Genomic DNA, 22,511 nt, shown 5'->3' on the forward strand with positions numbered 1-22,511 from the left:
AACAGTGAAATTTTTGTGATAGATTATTCACAATAAAACTGTGGATGTAGGGAATAATATTGAAAGCAATGCGTTTAAACCTCAGCAGATATTGCAGTGCTGGAAATGAAGTAGAAATAAATCAAAGATAACATCTCCATACGTAGAAGTCAAATATACTTGTGTTGTCAAGTGTGTAAAAAACATAAGTTAGCAGGTTTATTAGAAAGATGAGCAAATCATGCTTAACACAGAATACTTCTGGACATTTGACTGCACACGGAATCTCAACAATTACTTGCCCGAGATTGCAAAAGTAACTGAACCATTACAAAGTCCCAATGATTGGAACTTTATTTGCATTTACCAAAAAAGACTGTCAAATGATTGTCTTTATAATGGCAAATTCATGGACATAAAACACTAGTAAATCTGAAGTGCAATCTAGATTTTATGTATAATGAAATCACACTATTTATGGAAGACTTATATGTGCAAAAAAATGGATGAACGGAATCAAAGCAAGCCCAAATTCAGCATTACTGCAGAAACATTTCAAACTATTCCTGGTCAGTTTGAACCACGACATTAGTTCTGTGAAAGAAGAAATAAGGAACGCAAGTTCGGTGCAAAACGATCATGCAGGATAGCAAAGGAAATTTCAGAAAAACAATAAATCTTTATTTTGGTGAGTCTCCTAGTACAAACCAAATATGTTCCTCCACCATTATAAAAGGATACCATAGGTTAGAACAACTAATCGAGAGATTAAAGTTCATTAAATTGAAAGTTCTACTTTCCTTAAGGAGCTTTATTTTCTACAAGTGTGAGGAGAGTTCATTAGTCTATGTGCTTAGAATTCATCTACCATATATTGAAATAGAAACACCAAGGAGGAGCTTAAACGTCAATGAAATTGTCTACTCGTCGAATTCCTTTAAAGAGCGAGAAAGTGTGATTCATGTCAAGTTAAGGACAATCAACGAGGATGCAATCTATGTTCACGGAGTAGTCCATTGAAAAAAAGTTTAAACAAGAGAAAGACTTCAATCAATGGCTATTTAGGGAACATTGAATGTTGCTTCAATCAATATGCGGTGAATGATAGGAAAGATTGTAACTGAATCTTGTTACGATTGTTAGAAACATTAATGGCCATGTAGGTCCGTACGCCCAGTGCCGATAATGGCACGGCACTTGGCACAGAATGTGCCAGTGGCACACCCCCATACTGAGCCGTGTTGGTCCGGCACGGCTGTGTGCCGTCCGGCATGACCTCATACCAATCATTATGCAATGTGAAGCCCTTTTTTAAAAAATTCTTTATTTTTATTGATTATTATCAAATCAACTGACCAGTTGATAATTTAGAAGACAGAGATAAAATTGATGATAATAAGACTAGAGATGATGATGGTGATGGTGATAATAACAAGATTTAGTCTAGTGACAGTGATGATGGAGATGAGACATACATTTCTATTACACAACCTTCTCAGAAATGTATTATTTTTACAAAGGACTTGAGTCTGTTGATAGCAGAACATCAAGAGAAGTGCACTCACAGAATAATATGAGTTCATCATAATTACCATCATATCAATCACATTCATCATAGCTAGAATACCCTTATTATACTTTATATCCACAATCTGCATATGCTTATGATGTGTCTGTGTCTATCCAGTAACGTTTATTCCTGTGCATGTTCAGTATCCATATTATATCATAAGAAAAATTATAAATTTTTTATTTGTATGAAAACTATATGAGACATTATAACGAGCAATACTATCAGTGAATGGGTTTTGAAAAATATTGATAGTATTTAATGCAATATTCTCGTATTATTCTTGTGTTGGCAAATGAAGTCTTTAATCCTAGGGGTGGCAAAATTTGACCCGACCAGATAACCCGACTTTTAATCAAGTTTGGGTTTAGTCTAATCGGGTCAACCCGTTTAATAATCGGGTCATGTTCAGGTTTATACTACTGGCCCATTTGATCTGTTTAAGTAAACGAGTCGAGTTGGATCGGGTCGGGTCAACCCGCCAACCTATTATGTATGTATATATACATATAAAGTGTCTAAAAGCCCTAAGTTCCCAAACCTAACCCACTCTCTCAAATCTCAATCTCTCCAGCTACCTCATCCTTTTGGGGAAAAAAAAATTTCGCTCCCATCTCTCCAATCTCTCCAATCGCAACTGGCTATCTATAGCCTACCCCAGTTCTTCCATCCTCGTCTCGCTTGTTGCAATACCTCCGTCACTATCTCCACCTGCGGCACCCACGGTGCCTCCATTAAATCCCTCACCGCCATCAGATCTCCTCACTATCTGCCCTCACCCTCACCGTCATTGCCTGTTGAGCCCTCATCGTCGCTGTCGTCGCTGCCTGCCAATCCCTCATCGTCGTAGCCATCGTCGCCAAGCCCGTGGTCTTCAAATGTCTATGTTTGCAATAGAATGGTCTTCTAGCTTTTGTGCAAAAAGAGGCAAATTTTGTGAATTTCCTCATGCTACGAAAGGGGGCTCTCAGATATGTCAGTTGGTAATATTCTTTCTTTGTAAATTGTTGTTCTTGAAGTTAACTAGGAGGAAGTTATCTTTGCTATGATACTTGTGACAAAAATATTGCTCGAATACGAAGATTGGGTTATATTTTTAATCCTGTCATGAAAGAGGCTTTGATTAACTCATGTGCAATGATTTAGCAGGCTTTCCTCAGTGGTTATTATATTGTTTTCACAACCTTGAAGCATTGACTAAAACTTCAAGTTCCATGTGCCTGTTAACTGTCTTCTCTTTAGTGATAGTACTAACTGACTTTAGTAATCTTCTCCTACTCCTTGTGCTAACTCATCATGTGAAAGACATTGATAATCGCCAAAGAGTAGACGCAAGCAAAGAGGTTGATATCATGCTTGTTAGCCTACTGATAAATTTCTCTATAATCAGATAGTGTACACTAGAAAATACAAACTGCATCATCTACTCCTAGAACTGTTTCTGTATTTAAAGTACAAAAGCTATCGCTAATTGTTCAAGGACTTTAATAGTTCAATATTAGCTGAAGTATCTTTCTTCTCATTCTGTTAAGCTTTGCTGTTAACAGGAACTGTCTTTAAGATGCCCATATCACTCTAATAAGCTCTGGTTTTGTCCATGCTAGCAGCAATGCTAACAGAGAAGATGTTTCTTTTTTTTTTTTGCAGTATACTACATCTGATTTAAGTATGGCATTTGTTTGTAGAATATCGACATCTCTGTGGTACAAGGGATTGAATCCCATGTCAAGTTGGACTTCCACTCATCAGAAATATTTGCTGGAAGATTGAAGGGCAAGCTGGCCATTCTCTCAGTTCCAACCCATTGTTTGTGTTTACACTGAAAGAATATACATGCTTCCTAAGGGATGTCACGACCTGAAAATAAGAATCATAACCAGCCATGCACATCAATATGCTTGAGATACACAAAGCCTTATAAATACTTCCTAAGTGTACGATGACAAAAATAAATAAACGAAGAAGATCTGCTTTATTAAATTTAAAACTAATTACAATTATTATAAAACAATGTCATTGTTTTTGAGTCTCTAAACAAAATAAATTTAATTTTTAATCTAAAGCATAAAAGTCAAAAAAGCGGAAAAATAAACAGATGGATCCACGGAGATGGAGTCCGGGTACATCTCGCTCAGTCGCCACATTGACTATTACCTGAGATAGATAAATAAATAAAAAAACAAACAATTCCATGATCCAACAACTATAGCTCAGTGAGTGGAATCCACTCGAAAACCAAATAAATTCTAAATTATATTAATGTTGAATAAAATTAAACTAAAATCAACAATATCTATAACAAATTTGTAATAGGCATGCTCTTTAAATAATGACAATGATAACAATAAAGAGTTATAACTTGTAACCTTGCACAGTTTCAACATATTAACATCTTTCCAATATTCATACTGTCATGTCTCAATGGGTCTATACCCTGTGGATCCACATCAACTAGAAGTCACCTCAAAATAACGCTCGGGACTTTTCTTCATAGCTGATCTGGTTAGGGTCATCAGATAGTATCACTATGTGATCAAGACACTCTGTCTTTCCACTAACCATTAGAGAAGTTAGAGTCACCTAGGAAATTTCTCATTCATCCTAGAACTGTTCCCTAACCCCGCCAGAGTCACCTAAGAAAATCACCGCAGTAATCTGATTTAGGACTTTCCCCTAGACTTCCAAATAGACTTGAGTCACAATGAAAAACCGGAAGTGATTTATACCGGGACTGTTCTCTAAGTTGTACCAATACTAGTCTTATTTTTCTTTTCACTAAAATTTAATATTTGCACAAGGTATGGTGATGCACTGAGTATAATGATTAAATGCACATAGAAAATGTAACAATTAAATTTTGCACATAAAGATGAAATAAATAAATTTGCACATAGAAAATTTACATGGTCTGACAAGGTACGAAATGTAATAAAAATAAATATGTGAGTGAACCCACTCACCTGAGTCTAGGCAAAACAATCAAAATCTCAAATCTTTAGCTCACGTGCTAAAAATCACCACCTTTAATAATAAATAACATTAACATTTTTTAAAAAAATATTAAAAATCTTTCAACAATTTAACTCAAAATTTAATAAATTAGGCCAAAATAAGCCCAAAACAGCTGGGCTGGGCTGCAGTTGTCCCGCAACCTACCCAACCAATTCTTAAATGGATTGGGCCCAAAGCCCAATCCAATTAAACTAATGGAACCGGGTCGGGTCCCTTGGATTCGGATCCAACCCGACCCGAATCCAAAAACTTAAAAGGGAGAAGGCTAGACTCGGGCTGCCCGAGTCTGCCTCCTCCAAATCGAAAAAGAACAGAGAGGCGAGAAAGAGAGAAAGAGAGAAAAAGAGAAAAAGAGAAAGAGAGAAACACCGGCGGCCACCGCGGACGACGGTTCGTCGATCGCGCCCTAAGCAACTCGACACCCACACGATGCCGTCGTCCTCGCGAGGTGGAGGAGAACCCGCGTACGGTGATCGACTTCATGGCCGACGGCGACCGAAGCCACGAGGGCTCCAAAGGTGAACGCCCACGGCACAAGGCTAACGGCAAGACGCTTCCAGTGATAGAGCGATAGCAACCTGAAGCCACCGGCCAGTGTGACTCGCCGACGAAGTCAAAATCTCACGAATTAGGTATTTTCATTTTACCTTATTAAACTAAAATTAAATTTGAGGGGTGGGAGACGGCTTACCAAGGAGTCACGTGGTGATCTCCGATGGCTACGACGGCACTCTGGTAGGCCGATTCCACGACATAACTCCGATGGTGAGAAAGAAAAAAGCAAAGAAGAGGAAAAAGAGAGGAGGCTGAGGGGGATTAAGAAGAGAAAAAAAAATTAGGGTTTAATTTATAGAGCAAAAATTCAAATCTAAATTAGATTTGGATTCGACGAGATTTCAGCGATTGGCTCGTCGCGTGCCGGAGAGGGAGAGGGGAGGGGGCTGCACGTGCAAAGCACGTGTACCCTCCTCTCTCAACCCCTTTTTTTTAATTATTATTATTTTCGGTTCTTACAAGGGTCATCTCTTCCTCTCCATTTCCCAGGCTTCCATTAGCTTGAACTGGTAAATAAACTACCAAACCATTATACTAATGGGGCTGTCCGAAGTCGATGCGCGCTGAGGCTTTCTCAACATTGCCAAGGCCGGTGATATGTTAATAAGCATCAAAGCGGCATCCATCATGCACTTTGATTGTGGCTGCAATTCAAAAGGCGTAAACATCAAATTGGTAGGTGTTTCTAAACTTGGTACATGAAGAATTAATGGCCTGCTATTAATCAGGTTGATGGATTCGTAGGACAAAGCATCAAATGAAGGATGAGTGGTATTATTGAGCTGCTGCTGATGCTGCATGTTGTTATTGTAGAACTACATACCAGACCTGACTTCTCTTGTGCATGAGACATTCTCTGAGCTGAACTGGCTCCTTGGTGCAGTCTTTGAGACAGAGAAGATGCCTTGTTCACTGGTCTCGAGTAAGGGAGATACCTATGAACGAGACAGTGCTCTTTGTGGCTTTTCCTCACCCTTGGCTTTCCTAAAAAGTCTTAATGCTATTAGTGTTTACTCATTTCAAAGTATTTGTTATTGATTGTTACATATGAGAGTTGAAACTAAAACTTGTTGTAAAGATTTGTTCTAAATTTTAATCCATATAATTCATTGTATGGATTTGGGCTTAAGAGTTAAAATTTTGTTCTAAATTCTAAATTTTATTATATGAACTTTTGTTATGTTGAATTATTAGAATTGTAATTTTGATATTGTATGAGTTTTGAGTTGAAAATAGGTTATCTTGTTTGTACGATAAATCAATAAACATTGAATTTTATATAGGATTTATTAAACGGGTTAGACGGGTTGTCTTAAACATGTCGTGTTAACCCGACCCATTTAATTTAAACGGGTTAGATGGGTCGTATTAATGTGTCGTATTAACACGATCCGTTTATTAAATGGGTTAGGCGGATCGTGTCGTGTTACCCGTTTAATAATCGGGTTGTGTTCGTATTTACCAAATACAACCCGTTTATTAATCGGGTCGTGTTCATGTCAGGGTAAAGTTAACCCGACCCGAACGCGCTTAACCTGACCCGATTGCCACGCCTATTTAATCCTCCTCGTCATTTTACGTTCAACTAGATATTAATTTTAATTATTAAACTATTATCAATTAATATTATGTATTCAATTATATTATGGAGTATTCAATTATATTATGGAGTGTCCAATTATTAATATTAGTTTTAATGTCTTCAATCATAGTATATGTTAAATAATATTTATATTTAATTGTTGCTTTATTTTAAGGATAAGGGTAACCCTACCATTAACTAGTTCATTTTTATTTATTAATTTTATAGCAATAGAAATACATGTCCTACTAAGATAGAATTTGTAATTTACTATCCTTTTGCCTAGCAGGCAAAGATCTACCTCTGATCTACTCACATTGGACCTGGTGTTCAGGTAGTTTAGCTAATAGTAAGTCAAGAAATATTGAACGGTGATGTTGGCGGAGATTTCCGAGGAATACAAATAACCTCCAAATTTTTTCTTTTAAATAGATCATTTACAAAAGTAATCTAAAGATAAAGCATTATAATGTAGATTTTGAACTTTTAATACATATATTTAAACTAAAAACTAAAGATTGACATATCGAAGACCGAAATTTTTTTTTAAATATCCTAAAAAATTTATTAAAAAACAAAGATACGCAGAGGTGTGCTATTGACACGGTGGGGCATGCTGCTCAACACGTTCCGTGTCGATAATGGCACGACCATCATTGGTTAGAAAAATAGATTGATCCAAGAGATTAATCAAATCCGTAAATTTTCCTTTTGTTGAGGAAGGCTTTTCCACATTAAAAATATTGTCTCAAATTTGACATGGTACCTATTCTTTTTTGGATTTGGTTTTATGTTCCCTACTTGGTTTCGATTTTCTAAATTCGACTCAGATCGGTCTTCTAAACCAAGTTTCGACCTTTTCAGTTTAACAAAAATTTGACTTTCTATATCTTCTGCACCTACTCGATCTAGGATTCCTATATCATTCTCAAAATTTCAATTAGTATTTGAATAGATTTCTCCTATCTTAAAGAGATCCTTGTGATATAGATTTACCAAGAGAAGGTCAATTATCCATATTAGAAAATTAGTAAGAGTTAAGTCTATTATTGATAAGCATGGATGGCCATGCCGACTAGCACAGCGCATGCCAACCGGCACTTGCTGTGCCGGCGGCGTACCGGCACATGGCACGAGGGATGCCACATGGCGCCCCTCCTAATAGCTTCGCCCCTTGCCATCGACCTCGTCGTCAAGCTACCCGTCGCCGATCACTGCTCGCTGTCGCTTTGTCAGATGCCTTAGCCTAAGAGAAAAGAGAGATCTAGATCCGCAACTTAAATTTTTAACCTCTCTCTCGCTAGAGCACCCGACAAAGCGACGGCGACGGCAAAGGCAAGCAATGGCGATGGCCACTGTGAAGACAAAAATGAGTATCTCTTACTTTTTTCTCTCCTTCTCTTACGGCACAATAGGCAAGTGCCGCAGCACGTGCCATGCTGGCCGGTGGTCAGCACCGTCCGTGCCTGCGGCACGACCATCATTATTGATAAGCATGTTTAGATTTCAATTGTTGATAGTTATTCTCCTCTTCTTGAAAAAACAGGAGAATTTGTTATACCAAAACCTATAAAAAAATGAGATAAAAATGAACTCAAGAACTTAGGATAAAATAGAACAACCATTAAAATTATTTTTAGAGGCGTCTCCCAAGATGAATTCCAAAAGATATGTGCATATGAAATTGCAAAAGTATGGGATGTACACGAAGGTACATATTCTGTTAAATTATCTTAACTTCAAAGTTTGACTACATTTTAGACTTTCAAGATGCATCTAAAACGTTTGACAAGTTCTATCAGAAATTAAGCGACAATGCAACACGAGCTTCAAACCGGAGAGCCGAATTGTTAGGAAAATCCTCCGATCCCACTCTAAAATTTCACCGAAGGTAACAACTATAGAAGAAAGCAAGGACGTCAACATCGAATAGGTAGAATAACTGGTAGGTAATTCGCAAACTTATAAGTTTATCCTACGATTTCCTAAAAAAGTAAAAGGAATCTCTTTTTTCTCCCAAAAAGAAAAGAAAAAAATTATGATGATGAAATTGATCCTGATTTAAATCTGAAAAAGCATCTCTTTTGGATAAAATTCAATTTCTAAAAGTGAATATTCATGAAAAATCAATTTCTAGAGATAGCTTGCTTGAGAAAATAAAAAGTTTAGAATCTGAGTAATATGAGTCTACTTGCATTTTAAAAAGTTTCATATAACTTAACTTGAACAATCTTCTTGGAGCTCAAAAAGGAAACTGTAAGAAAAAACTTGGATAAACCAGAAGCACCTCCACGCATGTACCATCTACATCGAAAGATAAAGATGACGTGTATCCTACCACTTTATTTGTTAGACCTTCGCACATGACAATGTAATATATATGACAAATAGGAAGTATGTAAATCATATATTTTATGTTCATATATCCCATAGATGCAGGATAAAAGGTCATATCATGGTTAGCTGTTTTGTTCACCCACTACTTGTGACATATATAGGATTTGATAGATTAATGCATGGGGATCGTTCAAATTGAATCATCAATCATATGGTTGGAAAAAAAAACATAGGAAGGGTAGAAAAAGCATAAAGCATGCAAAATTGGTCACCTGTCAGAATGTCAGCTATAGAAAACAACGGTTAAAGCTACAAGGTCAGAACAATTTGGGTCAGAAAAGGAAGTTACGTTGCACCTCAGTGGGGTAATTGTTCAGAGTAATTCATATGGGATAAGCTGGTTAGGGAGAGCTTTCTGAAAATATTTAAATCCCTAGCCATGTGTTTTGGCCAAAGTTTATCGTCGTATTCTTTTTGGCCTTATCTGATTTTGCTGATATATTGTATTCTTTGGATGAACTGTTGTTGCCTTCCATTTAGACGGATTTCATGTTTTCATGTGAGATTGACAATTTTGATCGAGTTTTACTCATCAGATTTTCATTGATTTATCTTGGGTCTTTGGGTATATGTCATTATTTACATGTTTGCTCTATTGTTGGTCTTCCTTGATCTTATAAGCATGAATTCATTGAATATGATGACTTGACATGGAGCTTTAATATGCTCAGATAGGATTGTTTTGTGATTTAAAGTTTTGGACCTTGTTGCAAAACTCGACAAGACTCAAACATAAACTGAAACTTCTTGGATTTTATGAAAATCTCAATAAGATTGTTGCCGGATATTACTGAAAAACTTTGTTTGGGAAATACTAAAGTTGGAAAATTGGTTTTAGAGCTTATTGAAAATTGAAAATTATAAGCATGAAGTCAATAAAATCCATGGTATTGTTGGTCTTCCTTGATCTTATAAGCATTAGATACAGGCGGATGTTCGTGCTCTTTGTCCTTTTACTCTTGAGGAGGCCTTTGAGAAGACCGTGAGGATAGAGCAAAAATATAAAGCTCTAAAAATGGCAACGAAAATCAATTGTAGCAATCAAGATGGGCAGTTTGCACCTGGAACGCCGGCTGAAAATTTTACGGGTTCAAAAACAGCGGCTGCGAGTACTAGACTACGACCACCTTTGAGACTTTCTTTCAATGTTAGAGGAGGCACAAGACCCCTTGTTCGAACTCTCACATCTGCCCAGGTGGAGGAGAGAAAAGCGAAGGACTTTTGCTTTCGATATGATTAGCGTTTCACCCTCGGTCATCGGTGTTCTAAACCGATCGGGAGTGTGATGCCTATCGACGGTTTTGAGGAGGATGATGAGGTTGTTGATGATGGAGAGTGTCCAGAGGGGTCCATGAGAAAGTGTTGTGGAGAGTGCGGAGGAAGATATCCAAGCTGAAATATCGATGCATGCATATTCGGATACTTCCGCGCCGAGGATATTACGAGTAGACGGACTCGTTAGAAAGCATTGTGTGGACATCCTCATTGATTCGGGGAGTACATACAACTTTCTAGACGAGAGGTTAGTGAGGAGATTGGGTTTGGATGCCGAACCGACCACGGAATTTGATGTTGCTATTGGAGATGGCATAAAGCTTAAGGTGGAGAGCTTGTGTCGCCGGATCGATATACAGGTATAAGGACACGACATCATTGTGGTTACAAAGTTTGAGATCCGTCACATTTAATTTTCAGAGCATGTGGATGAAATTTAAATAGGAAAACAAAGATGTGCAGCTTGATGGTGTTCGGTCTTTGCCAATTCCTGTGATGCAACCTATGATGGGGCTACCTTGTGCATATGATTTGGCCTATCTTCTTCAGTTAGGTCCAGCAGGAGATGAGCCTCAAACGAGTTTAGGTACTACCATTGAATTGTCTAATTTATTAGATAACTTTTCTGGACTGTTTGAGGAGCTACAGGAGTTGCTACCGAAGAGAGTAGCAGACCATCGTATAGAGATTATACATGGGGCTGCACCAACGAACGTGAGGCCATATCGGTATTCATGTGCAAAAAGAAGTTATCTCAAAGATGGTAGTCGAGATGTTAGAGCAAGGCCTTATACAACCAAGTTATAGCTCATACTCATCTCCCGTGCTATTGGTGCGAAAAAAGGACGGGACATGACATTTTTGTATCGACTATTGGACACTAAACGCTATTACTGTTAAAGATTAGTATCCCATTTCGGTTATAGAGGAGCTGTTGGACGAGCTAGCAGGGGCGATCATATTCAGCAAGCTTGACTTGAGGGCCAGGTATCATCAAATCAGAGTTCACCTGGCGGATGTGCACAAAACTGTATTTCGGACTCTGGACGGATATTACGAGTTTCGGGTGATGCCTTTTGGTCTCACCAATGCTCTAGCTACCTTTTAAGGCCTTATGAATGATATATTTTGGTCTCTCTTGCGAAGGTATGTCTTAATATTTTTTGACGACATTTTGGTGTATAGCAGGATTGAATTGGAGTATTGGCGGCATTTGAAAGATGTACTGAATTTGTTGAAGCAAAACCAATTGAAGATCAAGAAGTCCAAGTGCCTATGGAGAGTACCACAAGTGGAGTATTTAGGTCACATCATTTCAACAAATGGTGTAGCGGCGAATCCTCAAAAGATTGCATGTATAACCGCTTGGCCTATTCCTACTACTACTACCGGATTGAGAGCATTTTTGGGGCTGATAGGATATTATCGTTGATTCGTCACCGGATATTATCGTTGATTCATCACCGGATATTATCGTTGATTAATCGCCGGATATGGCAAGATCGCTGCTCTCACTGTTTTATTGAAGAAAGACTCTTTTAGATGGACGGATGAAGCCACTTCAGCAATTGAAAAACTAAAAACAGCAATAACGACGACACCTATTTTAGCACTACCGGACTTTACCAAAGAATTTATTGTGGAATGTGATACGTCGGGTGTTGGCATAAGAGCTATACTAATACAAGGAGGACGTCCCATAGCATTTCTTAGTAAGGCTTTGTCACAAAAATCTCAGCAATTTTCGACTTATTAGAGAGAGATCTTGGCAATTTTGCATACGGTGACAAAATGGAGACCTTATTTGATTGGTAGGCGATTCATTATTTAAACCGAACAAAGGAGCTTTCCATACTTCATGGGACAGCGCATACACACTCCGACATAGCAAAGATGGGTCATAAAATTGCTGGGGTATGATAATGAAATTCAATACAAGAAGGGAACGAAAAATAGAGCGGCGGATGCACTATCGTGCCAACGTGATACCGCCGAGCTTGCAGCCTATTCTTTCTCCTACCTTTCCCTTTTTTGACGAGCTGAGGTATGCATGTACATCTGACCTAGATATTTTGAGATTGTTGCAGGAGGTGATGGATGATCCGGAGTGCCATCAAGAGTTGAAAAATCAAGACGGGGTTTGCTGCTGCACCGCGGATGCATTCAAGTGCCCGCAAATGATAGATTGTGGTAGAAATTATTGGAGCACTTCCACCAAACTCTAGAGGCTGGTCATGAGGTCGTTGGATCAGTTCTATCGGAGCCATTGGAGGAGATAGAGATCATAGAGCCAGTTCGTGTACTTGCTAGGCTCCGCCGATGACATGGTATCAAATTAGAGATGGAGATTCTAGTTAAGTGGCTTGGCAAGCCATCCGATGAGGCGACATGGGAGTTGAGACTGACATTTTAGAGCTTTTCCTGACTTTTCACCTTGAGGGCAAGGTAGGGGAAGTGTGGTGCACTTAGTTAAAATTTTTTCTTATTGCATTAGGTGTTTATTTTCATTAAAATAAAATTTCTGTTGGTCGCGTTTGAACGCAGGAGGGGTTGTGTTCGAACGCCCTTGCGAACGCCTGCATTAGGTTCGCAAATACAGAGAATTCATATTGTGCGTTCGAACGCGGTCTGGTGAGTTCGAACGCTCGCGTTCGAACGCCTGCATCGCGTTCGCATATACAGAGATGGAGCTTTTAGTGTGTTCGAACGCGATCTGGCGCGTTGGAACGTGATCGACGGGAATCCTTTAGAATTAGGGTTATATATTATTTTAGGACTTGTTGGCTAGCCTCTATAAATATGTGGATGGCAGCCAACTTCAGAATGCAATTGGATTATTGATTTCTTGCCTTCTATCTTCTCCCTAGACTCTCTCCCTCCCTTTTTACTATCTTTCCACCTCTACCGTAGGCAAGGTTTTTCATAACTTCTAATCTCCCTCGACTGTCGAGTCACCCATCTTCTTTGGGATCTCGACCACTTCGTTCCCTTCGTTTATATCCTTTAATCACATCCACCATCCACCTTCGTCTCTATACCCATCTATAACCTTAACATCCACTCCATCCGTCACCACTACCATCACCCATGTTATTCCGTGTTTTCGTCCTTGCTATAGTTCGAATCTGCGAATGGCGTAAATACGAAAGTTGTAGATCAGGAAGTTACGGATCTAACCTAATTAGTTTCGTAATTTTCTAACTACTGGAAAATATCTGACGAATATTTTTTCACGATCGCGCGAACTGATTCTTGTAATACATCTAGATCTTGAAGGAATCGTTGTGTAACCTATCTTTGCTCATCAAAGAGGAAAAAAATCACAAATTCATTTAACCTATTGAATCAAACTATTTCAATAACAATCTTAGAAACCAATAATCATCTATAATGTTTCGTACCGCCACTAGTTGTTGATTGATTTACTTCTCAATCTTGCTTACTGCATGACATTCGTTGATTGAAGTCTTTCTCTTGCTTGAGCTCCTTAATGAACTACTCCATGACCATAGATTGCATTCTCGTTGATTGTCCTTAACTCGATTTGAATTACACTCGCTCTTGCTTTTTTAAAGGCAGTAGACATGTCCACTAATGTTTAAGTTGTGTTTTAATCATGAAATCTAGTTTCAGCCGACCCTAATCCCATTTCTGTCGGGTATCGGCCGGATCGAGTATCCCGATATAAGAGAGAGAGAGAGAGAGAGAGAGGTGGGCTGCGGCATTAAGGAGAAGGAAGAAGAGAAAAAGAGATTGAGGAAGAGAATGGAGAGAGAAGAAATAATGGAAAGAAAATAGAGGTGGGCTGCGGTAGTAAGAGGGAGAGGGAAGAAGTGAAGGAAAGAGAGAGGGGAAGAGAAGAGAGAAAAATGGAGGAAAAACGGAGAGGTGGGCTGTGATAGTAAAAGGGAGAGGGAAGAAGAGGAGAAAAAGAGAGGGGAAGAGAAGGAAGAGAGAAGAAATGGAGAGGGGGGGGGGGGGGGGGAGAAGAGGGATAGGGTTTTATTTTTTTTAAAGTTAATTCATTTTTTAAAATTTTTAGACTTTATATATTTTTCTTATCTTTTTTTTCTAAATATTTTGAAATATTTCTATATTTTACCAACCAACTCTAGTAGAGTTGACTACAGATGTCATGGGTTCGACTCCAACGACAAACAATATTATGGCTAAATTGTTTGGTGGTTTGGTAGCTTAGTTTGACTCGGTTGATAGCTTGGCAGTACGATTGGCTTAGAGAAGCAGCTTAACAGCGCGATAGCTTGGAGTAGATCTCGGCGACGTTTGGTTTGGAGCAATTGTTCAGCGGCACACATGATTTGAAACCTAGATTAGGCAGCTTACTATATTGGCTAAAAACTTGATAGGATCTAAGTGTCTCTGTATCTAGAAAGGGTTAGCCTTTTGTCTAGCTTAATACGGGCCTTCGAGCTTATGGATGATAAAAAAAAGAAAATTTCTGTATTTTTATATAATATATAGAATTTTACTTAGTTAAAAAAAATGTCGATCCCATAGGAGTAATCGGTACGGTTGATATGTATTGTTTTTCGGATGGTGGATCTCGATCCTGATACCGAGTTTCGAAACGTTGGTTTTAATACATGGTAGATGATTTCTAAACACAGACTAGTGAACTCTCCTCACACTTGTAAAATTAAAACAGTAATTAATAAGACAGTTACTACTAACTAAAATTAAAACAGTAATCAGTAGTTAGTTAAATAGTTAATCACTAAACAGTAATTCACATTTCAAATTCCTCTAGTTAAATTCCTCTAATCAGCAATTGTTTACTTAATTAGCAACCAATTCCTCCAAAGCTCCGATTATAATGCAAGACAGTGGAAAAAAATTTAGTAATCTTAATTCACAGTCTAATTAGCATGTAGCAAATAATTTCTCTAGCTACCTAAATAAGAGTGGGAGAGACTGAGAAGTGGGGAAAAAAGATCAAGAGTAATTAACAATCAATAGTTTGAGACTGTGAAAAAAAAATGTCATCGGTGGGAAGAAGTAAGAGAGATTGATAGAGATTGAAAGAAAGTGGGAGAGAGTGGGAGAGAGTGAGAGAGAGAAGAAAGATCAAAGACATTCTGTCGCTTGCTGTTGTCGATTGTCATTCCTCATTGTCCACAATAACTCACTGCCGCTAACTGTCGCCTTAGCTCCCTAGTTGCCGGTCATTGGTTGTCGCTTGCTGCCGTAGGAGAAGATGACTGAAATTCGAAAGAGGGGGTTTAGGGTTTTGATTGTATAACAGAGGGAGGGGGAGAGGGAGAGGGAGAGGGAGAGGGAGAGAGAGAGTTTTACTATTTTTTTCTTTATATATAACGATTATTGGTTAGTTAGATAGATTTGATCCATTAAACTGAACTTGATCCATTTCCAACCTAATAAAATTTATTAAGTGGCCCGAACTGCCAGCCTGCATTGGCGGGTCGCTCGGCCCGCTAGATTGCATTTTAGCAACGATGGTCATGCCACAGGCACGGACCGTGCCGACTACCGGTCTGCATGGCACGGCTGTGTTGCAGCACTTGCCAGCCGTGCTATAAGAGAGGGAGAGAAAAGGTAAATGACTACTTATCTTTGTCGTCACCACTTGCGTCGTCGTCGTTCACTAGATCTAGATCCGCAACTTAAGTTTTTAATCTCTCTCTTTTTCTCGACCTTTCTTCCTCCCTCCCTCAGACTAGGCCACCTGACGGGGGTGTGAGCTAGGGCGAGTGGTGACGGTGACTCGGCGAGATGTGATCGACGACGGCAAGCTCGACAACGAGGTCGATGGGGAGCGGCGAAGCTACTAAAAAGGGTGCAATGGAAAACATAGATTGTAAGAACTATTTTTTGCATTAGATTTGACCATGCACAAATTTATTTACACAGGTCAAAAATTGATCAACATTAGAAGTCAAATCAACCTGACAAATGCAAGAAGATGCTTTTGAAGTTTTGGTATGTTATGGTGGCTTTCATATTTTATGAGGTAAGGTAGTTATTTAGTTGAATTTTTTCAAATCATGCTTCATGTAAATTGCACTTTCAATCCTACGTGCAATGCTGAAACATTACAACCTCTATCCAGAAGATCGATATATAATATATTTGAGACAAGTACAATGATCAAAGATGTGAATATGCAATAGAATCAGATATTTCCAAATCCAAGTCCTTTTGATATTTTCTATTTTCCAGAGATTTTTTTTTTGAAACCAAAGTTTAAAAGCACATCATAAAGAAATCAACAAATGCAAAAAAAGTAGCAAAATAACAATAAGAACCTCATCATAAGATATGTTAATGAAAACCTTCGAGTCATAAGGTGACTAACTAAAATCCAATTAATAAAATCCGTGACATACACAAGAAATGAGATATTTTCAGATTATGCACATTTACAATTCAGGATGTAAATTTTTCAGCAAAATGCAATTGCAGTTTTCAATTTTCTGTGATTAGCCAATTTCACTTTTAGATTTTCATAAATTCAGCATGATCAAAACAGAAATTTCAGATCTGTTAATTTTCAGCATTTTGAAACATATTTCAGTTTTTCAGAACTTCAGCAATTAACAAATTCAGAAAATTGTTTTTCAGATTTTCATAAATTTCAGCAATTTACAGTTTCAGTTTTCTAATTTTCAATTTTCAATAAGCTCTAAAACCAATTTTCCAACTTTAGTATTTCCCAAACAAAGTTTTCAGTAATATCCGGCAACAATCTTATTGATATTTTCAATAAAATCTAAGACAATTTCAGTTTATGTTCGAATGTTGTCGAGTTTTGCAACAAGGTCCAAAACTTTAAATCACAAAACAATCCTATCCGAACATATTAAAGCTCCACGTCACCCGTAGCCCTAAAATAAATGTGTTCATCAATATCTGTTCGGACCAAGATGGCTCACAACAACTACTAACTCTTTCAAACTCAGCTTGGTACTCCAATACGGTCGTCCTCTGAACCATCTTGCTTAATGTGGCAGCAAAATCTTCATATGCCGCTGTCCCAAATCTACGTGTAATCCTCCTACAAAAATCAACACATCCGGTAAATCCACCACCACGAATAATCGATCTATACCAATGCAATGCCGTTCCTTGGAGGTGAAAGCTTGCCATCTGGACCTTTGCATTTTCTGTTGTACCTTGACAATCAAAATATTGTTCAACTTGAAACACCCAATTCGTTGGATCACCGCCTTAGAATTTTGGAAAGTCCAAGAGTACGGTTCTCCCCCGAATAGCATTGTCGAGTTCGCGAAAGGTCCTTGATGGTCTAAACCTTTGGGCATGTTGATCACCTTTTCTAAATCCTCGAGTACGTCCATCACCGTCTCCATAGGGATCAACCTCATCCTCAAAGTGCCAATCCTTCTCATCGACGAAGCGCACCGGTACCACACGCCTCTCAGATTCCACCACCGCCGGACTTGGGTTTTGTAACGGAGGTGGGGGATGATGTGAAGGCATAGGTAAGAGGGGATCATTGACACTCACATGACGCACTTAGACCTTCGAGGTATCGGTTCGATAAGGTCCCACCGCTGGTCCTTGAAACTCCGATCGTCGTCGAGGAAATAACGAACCCAATCGATTCACGACATATTCCTTGAATTCATTGTGATCCTTTTGCATTGTGTCAACTCTATGTAACAATGTTTGGAACATGCCTAAGTTCATCCATATTTGCACCCATAGACGTTAGTTGACTCGGTCCTGCAGTGGTCGCTCCAAAGGAATCGACCTCATGGTTAGGGTCATCGTGGATTGAGTCTTCCCTTGTCGGTGTGCGCTCCATAGGTCTTCTTGTTGATGTCATCTTCCTTGTTTCAACCATTAATGGAGGTCTGAGATTCGCCTGCTCTAATACCAATTGATAGGCTCTGATACCAAATGATAAGGTCTGAGATCAATTTGATAGGTTCTTGTACCAAAGATAGGTTACACAACGATTCTTTCAAGATCTGGATGCATTATAGGAATTAGTCCGTATAACCGTGAAAAAATATTCGTCAAATATTCTCCGATAGTCAGAAAATTACGAAACCAATTGGGTTAGATCCGCAACTTCCTGATCTATAACTTTTGTGTTTACGCCTTTCGCTGATTCAAACTGTAGTAGGGACGAAAATACGGAATAACGTGGGTAATGGTGGTGGTGACGGATGGAGTGGATGTTAGGGTTATGGATGGGTATAGAGATGAAGGTGGATGGTGGATGTGATTAAAGGATATAAACGAAGGGAACGAAGTGGTTGAGATCCCAAAGAAGATGGGTGACTCGACAGTCGAGGGAGATTAGAAGTTATGAAAAACCTTGCCTACAGTAGAGGTGGAAAGATAGTAAAAAGGGAGGGAGAGAGTCTAGGGAGAAGATAGAAGGCAAGAAATCAATAATCCAATTGCATTCTGAAGTTGGCTGCCATCCACATATTTATAGAGGCTAGCCAACAAGTCCTAAAATAATATATAACCCTAATTCTAAAGGATTCCCGCCGATCACGTTCCAATGCGCCAGATCGCGTTCGAACGCACCAAAAGCTCCATCTCTGTATATGCGAACGCAATACAAGCGTTCAAACGCGGGCGTTCGGTCCGACTACGTTCGAACGCACAATATGCGTTCTCTATATTTGCGAACCTGATGCAGGCGTTCGCAAGAACATTCGAACGTGACCCCTCCTGCGTTCGAACGTGACCTATAGAACTTTAAATTTAATGAAAATAAACATTTAATGCAATAAGAAAAGATCCTAACTAAGTGTATCATTCTCTCACTCTCCCTGCCACGTCTCCCTTCCATCTTTTTCTCTCTATCACTCTCTCTCTATTCTCCTCCCCTCCTCTCTTTCTTCCTCCCTTTCTTTTCCTCCCCTTCTCTCCTACTCTACTATTGTAGCAAAAAGATTGTTACAGGAACAATCAAAAAGAGAGAGGAGGGAGTTAGATAATAAGAGAGAAGGAAAAAAAATAGAAAATAGAATGAAAAAAAACATACCTGAGCTCGTCGGAGGTTGAGAGAGTCGGATCTTCGTCAGAGGAGCTCGTCGGATGTCGATCGAGGCCGCATCTGCATTGGATGGCTTGGGAGAGAAAAAAAGAAAGAAGAGGAAACTTTCTCTCTCATGCTACACCTTGGGTTCAGATCAGGATTAGGATCGGCTATGGTTGATTCTGATACATATCAGCTGATCCATCATGGGATCAGCCGATACTTAGATCCATGATCCAAACAAAAGAAAGCTCAGAATGGCCAATTGTTCTATGGCTTACATTCAGGAGTATTCAAACTTTATGGAACATCTCTGGTGATGCAAAGAAACTCCCTCAAAGAATAAAAAAATACCAAAGGGATGAAAATGAAAAGCAAGCCATCTCTTTAATAAAAAACACCATACATTTTTGTTTTATTATCATTAACACTCTATCATATGGGTATTTATCGTTTGCCCCTTGGATTTTACTTTTATTACCTCAAAACACCATATTGTTAGTACACTTAACAATTACCATATAAATGAGTTAAATTAACTATATTTGTAATGACTGCTGTGTAGTTTAGCCTAGCCCATTCACTTTGGGACCGCATTGTAATCAACTCTAGTAAACAAATTTACCGAGGGGTATTTTAAAAAAAAATTAGTTTGTTTTTTTTAATGGAATATTCTCTATTCATCCAACGACTAATAGCTTAGGGTCTTTTTGAGGCAATAAAAGCAAAATCATAGTTCTCAGTTTCGGCCGATCCCGAGTGGGATCGGCCGAAACGGATCGGGATCGGCCAAGGCCGATCCCGATCCCAGCCGAAACCAATCGGTTGATTGGTTTCGGTTGGGGTTTCGGCCGTTTCGGCCGAAACGGGTGGGAACGGGTCGGATCCGACCCGGGGGACATCAATAATTGATGTCCCCATCCCCACCTGCCTCTCTCCCTTTTCTCTCTCTCTCTTTCTCTCTTTTCCTCTCTTAGTCTCTTTCTCTCTTTTCTTTATTTCTTTCTTTCTCTCTTTCTCACCGATTTCTTACTCTCTTTCTCCCCGGCGACTGAGTAGATCTCCGTCTCTCCGGTGACCTCGACCTCCGGCGACGTTCTCCGACGACCTCGATCTCCGACGACCTTCGGTAAGTTTTTTTTTCAGTTTTTTAATTTTTTCTCCCCTGCTGCTGCTCACTGCTGCTGCAGCAAGGTGCTGGCTGCTGCAGCAGCAGGTGCTGCAGCACGGTGCTGCCGCAGCACCTGCTGCATAAAGCTACTGCACCTGCTGCCGCAGCAGCAAGCTGCAGGTGCTGCTTATGGCTTTATGCAATTATGCCTTATTTTAAATTATTTTATATTTTATTTTGATTTTTGTTTATGTTTTTTAGTTGCAGTCTTGCAGAGCTAAAATATCAATAGCTCCAAAAGAGAAGTCATATGATACCGATATTGGGTGGCAACATTGTAGCATTATTGGGCAAGATAAAAGGCGCGTTAAATGTAACTGGTGTGGAAAGGAAATGAGTGGTGGTGTCAGTCGTTTGAAAGAACATTTAGCTGGAAGACAAGGAAATGTAGCAGCTTGCACTGAAGTGTCTTTGGAAGTTAGAAAACAGATGTTGGCTCATTTAATTGGCAAAAAGAAGGATAAACAATCTGCACAACAAAGAGAGTCAATGATTCGTGAAGAATTGATGAATAATCCTGTACAGATTGATAATGATAGCAGTGAGCAAAGTGAGGAGGATGAGGAGGAGAGACAAATGAGGAGGGCAATAAAAGAGAGCAGAAATATGCATAGAGAAGAGGAAGAGATGAGAAGAAGCACTGGTAGTAATTTTCAGAGATCTAGATCAGTTAATATACGAGGAGAGAGAGAATATGGGGGCAGCAGTTCTACCCATAGGACTCCTGGTGTTACAGCAGAGTCTGAAAATATTGGACCAATGGATACATATCTTCAGAAAAAAAAGGGTCGTACACAAACTTCAATCAAGACAGCTCTCAAAGGAATTAAAAATGCAAAGAAACACATTGGTAGAGCTATCTCTAAATTTTTCTTCTACAATCATATTCCTTTCAATGTAGCTGATAGCCCTTACTATCACACTATGGTGGATGCTATACAATCAGTAGGGCCTGGTGTTCCCCCTCCTAGTTCAAATGATATTGCTACTAAATATCTTGACTCAGAGGTAGATGAACTTCATACTTATATTGAGACATTTAAACGGTATTGGGATGAATTTGGTTGTACACTGATGTGTGATGGGTGGAGTACACAAAACAGAAGAAATATAATTAATTTCTTAGTGTACTCTGGCATGGGGACAATATTTTTGAAGTCTGTAGATGCTACTGCTCATTTTAAAAGTGCAGATTATATTTGTCAGTTGATGGATGAGGTAGTACAAGAAATTGGTGAAAAAAGAGTAGTCCAAGTGGTTACTGATAATGGGGCAAATTATAAAGCTGCTGGAAATTTACTGATGATTAAAAGACCTCATTTATATTGGACGCCATGTGCTGCACATTGTATTGATCTGATGTTAGAGGATATTGCAAAAGAGCCTGAAATTGACATGGTCATATGTGAAGGTCAGAGGTTAACAAATTTTATATATAACCATGGTTGGGTTCTTCATTTACTCAGGCAGATGACTGGTGGTAGGGAGATCATCAGACCCAGCGTCACTAGATTTGCCACTCACTTTTTAGCCTTGGAGAGCATCATGCGCTACAAGGATGATATTATACGGATGTTTACATCACAGGAGTGGTCTATGAAAATTAAGAATATGAAACCTAAAGATAAATCTTTAGGTGAAACTTTGAAAAATATGGCTCTTGCAAATACATTTTGGGATAATATTACAATTGCCACCGCAGTATTTGAGCCTCTTGTCAAAGTATTAAGACTTGTAGACAGTGATGACAAGTCTAAGATGGGTTTCTTATATGAGGCAATGGACATAGCTAAAGAATCAATAAAAAAAAATGTGGGCCAAAGTAATAAGAAGTGGTGGAAGATGATTGATTCTAGATGGAACAAACAACTACATAGAGATATACACGCTGCTGGTAAGCATGCTTTTAAGTTTTAAGTTTTAATTTACTTTTATTTATGAATATTTAAAAATTTGAATACTTACAATTTTT

General features: G+C 38.8%; 2 protein-coding genes across 3 annotated transcripts in view; one reads left to right on the forward strand and one right to left on the reverse strand.

The window, feature by feature from the left end:
- LOC140773472 (probable BOI-related E3 ubiquitin-protein ligase 3) overlaps positions 1–22,511 on the reverse strand; it is a 34,230-nt gene that overhangs the window by 773 nt on the left and 10,946 nt on the right. The window lies entirely within an intron of this gene.
- Positions 2–22,511, forward strand: part of LOC140773471 (uncharacterized) — a 30,963-nt gene continuing 8,453 nt past the window's right edge. The window contains exon 1 of the mRNA XM_073116054.1: positions 2–22,433. Within this exon, the coding sequence (XP_072972155.1) occupies positions 20,873–22,433 (1,561 nt within the window). The 5' untranslated portion in view covers positions 2–20,872. The remainder of the gene's footprint in view (positions 22,434–22,511) is intronic.

Source organism: Typha angustifolia, chromosome 13, assembly GCF_048772165.1.
Source record: "Typha angustifolia cultivar Huaian chromosome 13, ASM4877216v1, whole genome shotgun sequence".
Classification (NCBI taxonomy): domain Eukaryota; kingdom Viridiplantae; phylum Streptophyta; class Magnoliopsida; order Poales; family Typhaceae; genus Typha; species Typha angustifolia.